The sequence below is a fragment of the Nelumbo lutea genome, chromosome 7, assembly GCF_056320005.1.
Source record: "Nelumbo lutea isolate HS-2025 chromosome 7, American lotus-T2T, whole genome shotgun sequence".
Lineage (NCBI taxonomy): Eukaryota > Viridiplantae > Streptophyta > Magnoliopsida > Proteales > Nelumbonaceae > Nelumbo > Nelumbo lutea.
This window is the reverse complement of record NC_142690.1, coordinates 19126377-19137080: the sequence shown is the minus strand read 5'-3', so window position 1 is coordinate 19137080 and position 10704 is coordinate 19126377. Positions and strand designations below refer to the sequence as shown.

At 34.9% G+C, this 10704-nt stretch overlaps 1 protein-coding gene across 1 annotated transcript; it reads right to left on the bottom strand.

Moving 5' to 3' along the window:
• Positions 1-5258: 5258 nt before the first annotated feature.
• On the bottom strand, positions 5259-6197 carry LOC148845477 (uncharacterized). The gene has a single exon (XM_088955875.1). It carries the CDS (start codon positions 6195-6197, stop codon positions 5259-5261), a length of 939 nt encoding a protein of 312 aa, XP_088812001.1.
• Between the last annotated feature and the right edge of the window lie 4507 nt (positions 6198-10704).

Here is a 10704-nt window from a genome sequence, read left to right as displayed (position 1 = left end):
TTTCATGAACAATTCTAAGAGCAAACCCAAGATCTCATGAGAAGCGATACCACTTCTATGTTCATGTAAGTGAAATTCCACTATGTGTTTCGTTACTTACACATTTTAGAACTTCATTAAGAGTTTAATTCAACCTCTTATCATAACAGACAACATTGTTTATATTGTGATGGAAAATTTCTCAATGTTAATGCTAACAATTACATTGCAGTAACTTCTTGTTACTAATTAAACCTAATACTGGTGTTTTCAGTTCAAGTCGGGTTATCATTATTGATGATTAAGTAAAGGGTTTTAATCCCATGTATTCAGGTTTGGTTAACACTAGCCATCGAGTCATAATACCTACACATATAGAGGGTATTCTTGTAATTTGGTCTAACTTCTAACCCCTAACCTTAAAGTATGTGATTTTTTTCACTATTTTCTTTTGGCCTTTTATTTACTCTGGAGAAACGAAACCTTGAAACACATAAACCAATTTCCAACCCAAATTAATAATGGTTCTTGAGTTTTCAAAGAGTATCACAAAAATGCTATTGAAAGACTATGAGATGGATTGGGTTGGTATTGAATTGAACCCGGGTTCAGAATGCATAGTATTGAGTTGGGTTGGGTTAGGTTCGAGTGAAAGAATGGAAGGGTCAGGTTAGGGTTGAGTCAAAGTTGTGTCAATCTACCCAAGCCTGTAGGGCTCAACTTATTGCCAACCTAACCCATGTCGTAATCTTTCAATTGTATTTTTGTGATACATTTTAAAAACTCATGAGTTATTAATTTAAGTTGGAAATTGGTTTATGGGTTATTGGCTATTCTGCATTTTATTACGTATGGACTTTTTGAGAGAAAATGAAGTGGAAAGAGCCTATGATATTCTTAATTAGGGGTGATCATGTGCCAAGTTAAGCTATGGGCCTACTTATTAATGTAATTATTTTAAATAAAATTTAAATTAATAAAAAATAGTTTTAAGATTAATGAATTTCTCATAGCAAAATTAATTTTATAAGAACACCGGCGTGTTCACTTGTGATAGGTAGCCTAGCCCGGTGCACACAATCTTGTCTCCAGCTAATCCAGGTTCTGGATGGACGGGGAAGGGTAGAGAGATTTTAAGAGTACTTTTAGGTAATTGGAATGGGAAGACAAAAGGGTGATGACTTGGCAAATTGGGAGTGGTGGGAATGAGAAGGGAGAGAATTAAGGAGAACGCAAGAAGGGAGGTTGGGAGAAAGGAGAGGCCATGTGACATGGACAACCTTGCTTTGTATATATAGTATATGTTTGGCACCAATGCTGCAGATACAACACCATTGATGCTGATGTATGGATTGGAAGCACCGTTTACTGAGAAAACAATGTTTTTTTCTTTTTTTTTTTTTTGTTTAGAAAGGTTGCTGCTAGGTAGGACGTTTCCTAGAGCAACAACAACATTTTCTATTTGGTACCAATGCTCCAGGAAACGTTTTTAGCACTGGTACCTATTATCCAGTGCCACATCATGTCCTTGTCACTGCCACCTCATGTCCCTGTTGGCAGCAACAAGCTGCAGCTCCAGGAAACACCGAATTCAACATTGCTCCAAACCATGCCTTCTCAATTTCCAAGGTGTGGTTTAGAACACTGCTTTCTATGGAAAAATGGTTCCAAACAAATAGGCATTTCCTGAAGCACAGTTTTTTTTCGACATAACGCTGTTGTATCACCATTTTCTAGAACAACGGCAATGATGCCAGACAGACGCATAGTATAGATGGCTGATAGATATTTGGTCAATGAAGACTATAACGGAAGTGTTTATGACAAACACTTAGAGAAGCCAACAGAATGGCAGATTGCCTGGCCAATACGGTCATTTTGTGGAACAAGTACTTACCATTACCAAGCTTACACCACTGGTGAAATTCCTGTCCTCTTAGCATTATTTTGTCAAGTGACAGTGTTAGAATTTTTACTCTAGTTATGAGAATATTCATAGGTAGTGTTGGGTATCATGGACAGGCATTATAGAGTTGTTGTGCTATTATGGGTAGGTGTCATTTAGGCGTTTTTCACTTAAACAAACCAAAACCCTGTTTAGTTGGTTGAACAAGTACAAATGTTTTATATTTTTCTTTTTTTTGGATTATGTGAAAATGATTTTTGAAGGAAACACCATTTGGATGTTTTTATTAGAGGGCACTGTGTGTGCATTTTGTCTTATTAGGCGTTTAATTATTTTTAATTTTTTATTCATGATAAATAAAACTTAACATTTTACTTTGTGCCTAATACATTTTTTTTTTTGTTTTCCAATGCAAATCAAGTATGAAAATAACTTTTTAATTGTACAACACCTTATACCAAAAACCCTCATAATAATCTATTGTTTTCACCGTTGTTATAATTGTTAATTTGTTATTGTTGTATCCAATAGGGGGGTGAGCAAAAAGAATCGAAAAACTGAACCAAAAAATTAATTAATTTGGTTTTGGTTTGATATTCTTAAAAAGTCAATAGTTTCGATTAACCTTTTAAAAAAAGCTGACGGTTAATCGAATCGACCAGTATATATATTATATTTTTTAAAATTGAATAAACGAATAGTCGAATATCCTTTTTCTAGTTTTCTTCCTCTCTTCGAATTAATTTAATACCCTTTCCCAGCTTCCCTCTCTCTCTCTCTCTCTCTCTCAGTTCTCAGTTCATAGTTTCTCATCTCTCTTCTCCTTTCCCAACGGGAAAAAGCCCAGACCGACCGATGGCCTCTGATTGGCCAACACCAACGGTCTCTCAGTAGTCAGTTCTCTCTCACAGTCACTCTCTCTCATCTCTCTTCTTCTTTCCCAACGAGAAAAGCCCAGACCGACCAACGCCAATGGTCTCTCAGTAGTCAATTCTCTCTCTCTCTCTCAGTCACTTTCTCTCATCTCTCTTCTTCTTCTCCAACGGGAAAAAGCCCAAACCGACCGGCAGCCTCTGACCGACCTATGCCAATGGTCTCTTAGTTCTCTCTCTCATCTCTCTTCTTCTTCCCCAATGAGAAAAACCGAAAAAACCGAATTACAGTTAACCGATCCACAAGTTAACTGGTTGCATCGGTTCAATTTTGATTTAAATATTTAAAAAATCGATCACCAGTTCAAAAAATAACCCAACCGAACTGTGAACACCCCTAGTATCCAATATCAAGCTAGGGAAAATGTCCTTGTAAACTTTTACAGTTTTACCTAAAATATGGTTGCCACATTTAGTGCTTGTTCGCCAAGGCTTTCCCAAAGCGGCCTTTGGCTTTGCAAGGTGCCTACAAGTAATGTTTGGTGAAAATGTTGAAAGCACAAATTTGTTGTCTTATTTCGGCAAAGAAAAATTAAAGAAAACAACTTTTAGTCGAAGCTTCTTTATGTGGCTTTTTTCAAAGCAGTTCAACCAAGGCTTCTGTCTTCCCAAACAGATCCTTAATTCTCAATTTAGGATGCCTTCTGGTATTTGTGACTTGTGTGATTGGCTCCACCCAGTAGCCTATAAGTATAAGCAATGTTTGGTGAAAAATCCATTGAATCCAAACAAAAATATTGTTTTTCCATAAAGTTTTTTTTTTTTTTTGAAAAAAGGTAAGGTAAATTTTATTAGAAGCATAAAGCTCAATGAAACAACTCAATCAAGGCTTCACAGCCCTCCCAAATGGGCTCTTCTTTTAATGGCAGCTTTTGTCTTTGTGAGGTGGGTCTCATTAGGGCAGTATATAAGCGATGTTTGGTGAAAAATATGGAAAGCCCAGATTTGCTGTCTCAGAAAAAGGACTTCGCTTCTTATGATGGCTTCTCTATTAATGCAGCTCAGTGTGAAAGCATCTAATTAAACCAAAGCTTCGGCCCACCCAAACAGGCCTCAATTCTATGCAATAATTCATGTTTGGTTGATGGCTATTTGAATCAAAATACAAGATTTGAATTTTTGTTAATTCAACTAATTCGTTTCACTGATCCACTTAAGCTTAAGCTTAGGATGCCAATTACTCATAAGAGCTTTAGAAACAAGAGTAGTAATCTGGGTCCCATCTTTTAGATGAACTGCACACTATTATATCAACCAACCCCCTTCACTGCCAAACTAGATTAGCTATGGTTGGGCCTTCTTATCCCTTTTCAGTTACCACATTTGAAATTGATTTTAGTGTGAAAAGAAAGACAACCATTTAAAGCCAAGTTGTTACTGGCTGAACTATAAATCTATATAAAGCTTACTAAAAATAACACCAACCTATTAATTCAAAACTTAATTTCAAAAACGTACATAGAATTTCCAAATTGATGAAGTCTGGATCACCTGTCAATAAAACACGTTTCAACCCTCTATCAATATGATCTTATACCACACATCTCATATATAGCAGGCCCTACTTTTAAGGTCAGATCCAGCAGTCTCATGATGAGATGTACGGTGTTAGATCTAGTTGGCAGAGGATTGGAACATGTTTTATTTGCAGAATATCTCAATTCAAAATGAAGTCTCTCTTCACTTGCTAATCAAATCTTGTATTAATGAACACAAATCATAACGTTTAAGGATTTTGAGATTTCATTCCACCTTTTCTAAACGCCTAACGGATTACATGGGCTTCTTCAATTTCTATTTTCCAATTAGGTGCATGTAAAACAATACCTTGGCAACCTGCCCAAAGATAGAAAACCCTATTAAGAAACTTCTTTATTATGGGGAAGAAAAGAAAAGCTTACAAAATTCCGACTGGTAAGATTTGACATGTAAGCCTAGCATCAATGCAATATAGAATCTTTTAAGACTTTATCAGACTTCAAGGATTAAAATATTGATACATACATCATTCTTCTTGGACCTAGATATTGGCCATGTTGATATTTTAATAATTGCCATTTTTATTTAACCATAGAGCCTTAAGCTTACCATAGCTAGTAAAGTTTTATAGATCAGATAGTTGAATTTTTAATGACCCAGAAATTGAATTGTTAATTAAGATCTGTAAATTAGATAGTTGAATTGGTTGATTTTTTTTTTTGACTTGTTATTTAATTTCTGCTTTTAGGCCCTTCACATCACTTCCCTTGCTTACACAAGCAGAAATAAAATTTCAAAGATTGCTTTATAATAAAATAAAACGGACTAATGACAAACTATGTATATATATAAACATTGCAATTCAAAAATAAAGAAAAGGAAACCCTAGCTACCATGAAAACAGTCATGCACAGGTAAATAAATAAAACAAATTAAAACAATAACAACAAGAATTAATCATATCAGAGCTTGAGAGATAAGTCAGGCTCTTTTGCTTCACTTGTGTGATTTTCCGAAGGAACACCTCTGGAATGATAATCACCACAGCCACCACCGCCACCACCACCACCACCACCATCAACCGCTCTATTTGCTGCAATGCTCAAAGCTGGGATAGCCGAGGAATCTCCAAACAAGTTAATGGAAGCACCAGAATCAAACGTAGCCACTCCTGGCATTCTGAACCCATTATTGCCAGCCCAACAATCATCCATCCTCAGACTAGACACTGCAGACTGAGCATTCACCATGGCAGCTGATCTTAACCCCCCACCACCGCCATGGCTGTAACGATATCCCTGAGTAGTAGAGGAGGACCATGGATGATAAGCCTTATGAATCATAGGATGCAGCTGCACATGGCTGGATGCAGTAGGAGACGATCTATTCAGAGACCCATTGAGGTGAAGTGCTGACATACTTGAATATGGGTGGTATCGTCCATATGGGTATCCCAGAGCAATTGCAGCTAGCCCCTGTTCTCTTTTCACCATGGACCTCTCTCGTTTGTGGGCGTTCTGGTGCCCACCCAATGCCTGTGAGCTATCAAACTTCCTCTTACAGTAAGTACAGTAGAAAGATTTCCTCTCTGCAGATTTCTTCAAGCGTGATTCCGGTGCGGCCTCCGGTGGCTGAGAGGAAGAGCCCCCAGCCAAACAGTTCAGAAGATTGAGTTCCTGCTGCTTGGAGCTTTCACCCAACTCCTCATGTGTTAGTTTCAGATCAAACGAAACCCCAGATTCAGATATCACCTTTGGTGCCGGCTCCGCTGTTTCCCGGAGCTTTCCTTTGTTGTTTCTGTCTTCTTTGTCTTTGCATGGAGAAGACCCGGCTGAGCCTGCTGAAACGCTTGAGGTCTCTGAGAGACAGGCTTCTGCAACTGGTGCTTCCATGACAGACATGGTGAAGAGCTAATACTGTGTGTTGTTGATGAGACTGCAATTGTTATATAAAGCTTCAGTTTGAATTTATAGAGACGAAAGATATGTTTGGTATTTATGATGAGTGAATGCTGTATCTTCCATCAATAGAAGGATATCCTGGTATGCATGGCATTATAATAGTAAACTACCATAGAAGAAAGCTTTTGGAGGTTTTCTGTCTTCTGAGAAGCTTTTCTGTGAATTTATTCCAGAAATATATCACAGTACCGACTTAGTACGTTACATTCATAACTCATACTTCTGTAAATGACTCAGCTAAGCTCTGTCCTATTTATATGATGAGTGAGAAGGATTGCTCCAGGAGATTATTTCCATCTTTGGTTCTTAACACGTGAGGCATAACATAATTTTATGGGATTTTCTCTATCAATGTGGATTCTGATTTCTGGTTAGTCCACCCAAGGTGTGTTTGGTTTGACAGAAGATAAGAGAGCAGCAGAAGCTTGAGGGAATTTCTTCTGTTTCTTTTTGTTTTCTCCTTTTTTTTTTTTATCAAATTAAACATGACCTTAATAATCAATGAGTCAACCCAACCGTGACGTTACAATATAGTCAAATAATTTAAAAAATTAATTACCTTCGTCTATCCAAACTTGACTCTGTAGTTCATCGGTTCCAATAGTCTAAATCATGGGCTTTGATTTTGCCGAGGAATTTCTTGAAATTACAATATACTTCTATTTAAAGGGAATGAAATCACAATATAACCGAAATTTGGACTAAAAATTTGAAATGAAAATTTGTTAAAACTTAAATGCAATGCAATGAGTAATAATTTTAATTAAAAATAAAAAGAGTAAAAGCCCATGAATGGTAAATTGTTTTCTGGTCCAAAAGGCCACCCTATATTCCTCTCCCCATGTATCCTCTATATATATATATTGGGAAATTGTCTAAAATTCACCATGAGTTTTTAGCATTTCTCTTAAACTCACCACAACTTTTCAAAACGTCTAAAACTCACCAAGTCAGTAAGTTTTTATTTTCTAAAACTCACATTCCGTTCGTGCATCATTAATGTTTCTTAACGGAGGTGTCCACGTCAGCATAAATAACAATTTTTATGACCAAATCACCCTTGAATGGCGAGTTAGAGGAAAAGGGTATTTTTCATTTTTCAATTTTCATTTTTTTTACACTTTAGTGTTTTGTTATAATTTCTAATTTTTTATAATTTTTTTATATATTTTTCTATCTACAACCTATAAAATTTCCTGTATTTTTTGTTATTTATTTGCAATTTCTGTGTTTTTCTATAATTTTTGGTGTTTTTTCTATAATTTTGTTTTTCAATTTCTATAGTTTCTATAATTTTTTATTTTGTGTGCAATTTCTATAATTTTTTATATTTTTTTTTTCAATTTCTGTGTTTTTATGTATTTTATATTTGAAAATATTATTTGAACTTTTCCTTTTTTTTCATATCTAAATATTAAAATATATGTATATATTTTATATATGTTTATATTTTGTATTTTTCTGTGAAGGTTAAAATGGTAATATATTAACAGTCGTTAGTCTCTTTAATGTCAAAGTTAAGTGACATAGTGAGTTTTAGACATTTTAAAATGTTGTGAGTTTAAGAGAAATGCTAAAAACTCATGGTGAGTTTTTGACAATTCCCCCCCCCCCCACCCCCCCACCCTTTTTTTTGTTACAGAGGATAGTTTTCTGTGCAAAAGATATTGCCACAGTTATTATTGGCTACATAAACCACCGAAACAAGGTGGGTTATAGCTACGGCTATTGGCTACATAAACCATCCATCACTTAAGTACGTCATGTGGCAAAGCTCTAAGGGCCTATTTGGTTCATGAGAAGGGTCTGGAATCGGAATTGAAATGTCCCATTTTCATTCCCATTCCAACTATTGTATTAGGTGGAATCGAAATCCCTTTTCCATTTTTGGTGGAATGAATATTTCTCCATTTGGGGTAATGGTCATTCCTTTTCCCTTTCTTGAGAATAAAATCCCATTTTAATTACTGTCCGAACTAAACAAACTATAAAAATAGAGATTCTTCCGATTCCAATTTTAATAGATTTTGATTTTGATTCTGATTCTGATTTGAACCAAATGGGCCCTATTAATTTCCATTTCCTTCCATCTAGTAGAACGAAAAATCAATTATGTTCTGAAAATAAAAAGCTTCTGTTTTTCTACTTTTGATATTACATAGATTAGTGGGGACTCGGTGGTGGGGACAGACAGTAAAAATTTTCCTCAGTCAAGCAATAAATCACCACTATGTTTATTTCTCGAGTCTTAGGGTCTAGAGAGTTTAGGATCTTATTAATTACTTAATGAGTAAGAACCACAATTATACTCTTCATTTCCTTTCTTAATTTCATAATCAAGTTGTGGCTAGATGCAATGGATTTGATGCTCAGATGATTTATGGGGGTAGTCTTCTATTGAATTGTCCCTTACACATTCATAATAATACAGGGAAATTATCAGTTTATAACTAGCCCAAATTAGTTTATTGATTTCCTTCTCAAAATAATGGATGAATAGTGTAATTACAATTACTTTATTACCTTGATTTTTGCATCACGGATCTTTGATTTCTAAGCCACTTTTAATGAAAGAAAAAAAGAAAACAAGGGGTTCAACATACCGTTTAGCCTTCCTAAGGAGTTATCTAACTCCTTAATTCATCCTTTCTAATTAGAACCTTTACCTTGTATCAACTGAGTTCAAATCAACCCCCCACAAGATAGTTTCCACAACGTTCCACAGCACATTCCTGCCATGTATTGGGAGAGTACCAGAAATGATGAGGTATCATCAGGAGATGTTTCTAATACATGGCGGGAATGTACTGTGGGACATTGTGATAAACTATCTTGTGTGTGGGGGGGTGGGGGGTGGGGGGGTGGGGCTGATTTCAACTCGTATCAACTCTTTCTTGCGTGTACAAAAACATAGACAAGCTTAACAGGAAACAAGTTAGATAGCAACAAACATAGTTATTGGGAATTCTTGAGGAATTTCCCCCCAAAAAAAGTTCTAACTTTTCTTGATAAGCCAACAAGCCATCCTTCTAGTTTGATATTTTAATTAGTAGAAAAAAAAGTATCACTATTATCTTAATTAACATCCCTAGAATGTCTATAAGATCAACTCACATGGTCTCTAAGGTAATATATATAATATCATGACTATGATTAGATTGGCATAATTAATGTTGTTACTTGTTAATATATTATATTGTTGTTAATTGTAAAAATATTAACTAATAATGCTTTATCTAGTTTAAGAGTTTTATATGGTCAAGACTTGCAGGTTTCCATTTGTTTCTTGTCATTAGTGTGTTTCTTTCTAAGTTCCCAAAATCATATTTTATTGCTTTTTAACGAATTTTGATTGCCTTTCTGAAATATATAATTAAATATAATTTAATATAGATTAATTTTAAATAATGAAGGTAAAAACTGCAATTTTTCTTGATCCAAATAGTGGAAATGAAGTGGGAAACTAAAAATGCAACTCCCCAAACTGGAGGAAGAAAATAATAACTACACCTAAAATATATATGAGAGGGTTCTGAACTTTCGTTTTTCCTTTTTTTTTTCCTAATTTTTTCCTTTTGTTTAATGATGGAAAAAGAATAAAAATAAGTGATACATTCATTCATGGAAGGGAAGTTCTTTTAAGGATTCTTGGTTTAAACTAGTTAAGTCAAATACATAACACTTTCTATATATGATCTAGTGAAAAAGTCATTTGTCCAAGACTTTTATTGAAAGAAAACAAAAATAAAACTTTCAATTATAGCAAAAAAACTGGTTAACAGACAGAGTCATATCTTAATTAATTACTAAAAAGAAATTGCAGGTGTTATGTGCATAGTGCAGCTCTTTTTCACAGATGCAAAAACAATCTTGATATCTTTTTTCTTTCCTAGAACAACCTTGTTATTACAAGAAGAGAGCATACATTTAACGAGTTCACATCTGTGTCCCACGACGTTCCACAGCATATCCCCGCTGTGCATTGAAAACATCTCCCGATGAAAGTACCAATCGCAGATGTGAACTCATATTTAATGCGCAATAAATATTTTACACTTTGGACAGCGAGTAATGAACCTTCTTCTACTGTGGAAGTTGACTTTTCATATTTTTACCAATTTAAGCAATTGAAAACAATGGAGAACTTCTTTATTGAATCACAATCAAACCTTTTGTTTGAATCTTCAAATGGTGCTTCAATGTAAACTTTGAGGAACCAATTTAAGCAATAAGCATTACACTGGGCCTTTGACATTGTAAATCTCAAATAATGGAGAATGAAATATATGAATGCACTGTACATTATCTAAACTGATTTTGACTATATAACCAAGAATTTTATAGAGTGGGTAAACCATAAGAACCTAAATTATTGATGGTGAAGTGGATCAAAAAGAGAAGAAAAATGATCTAAAACTTGCAGAGATCTTAACTTCTTATATATACC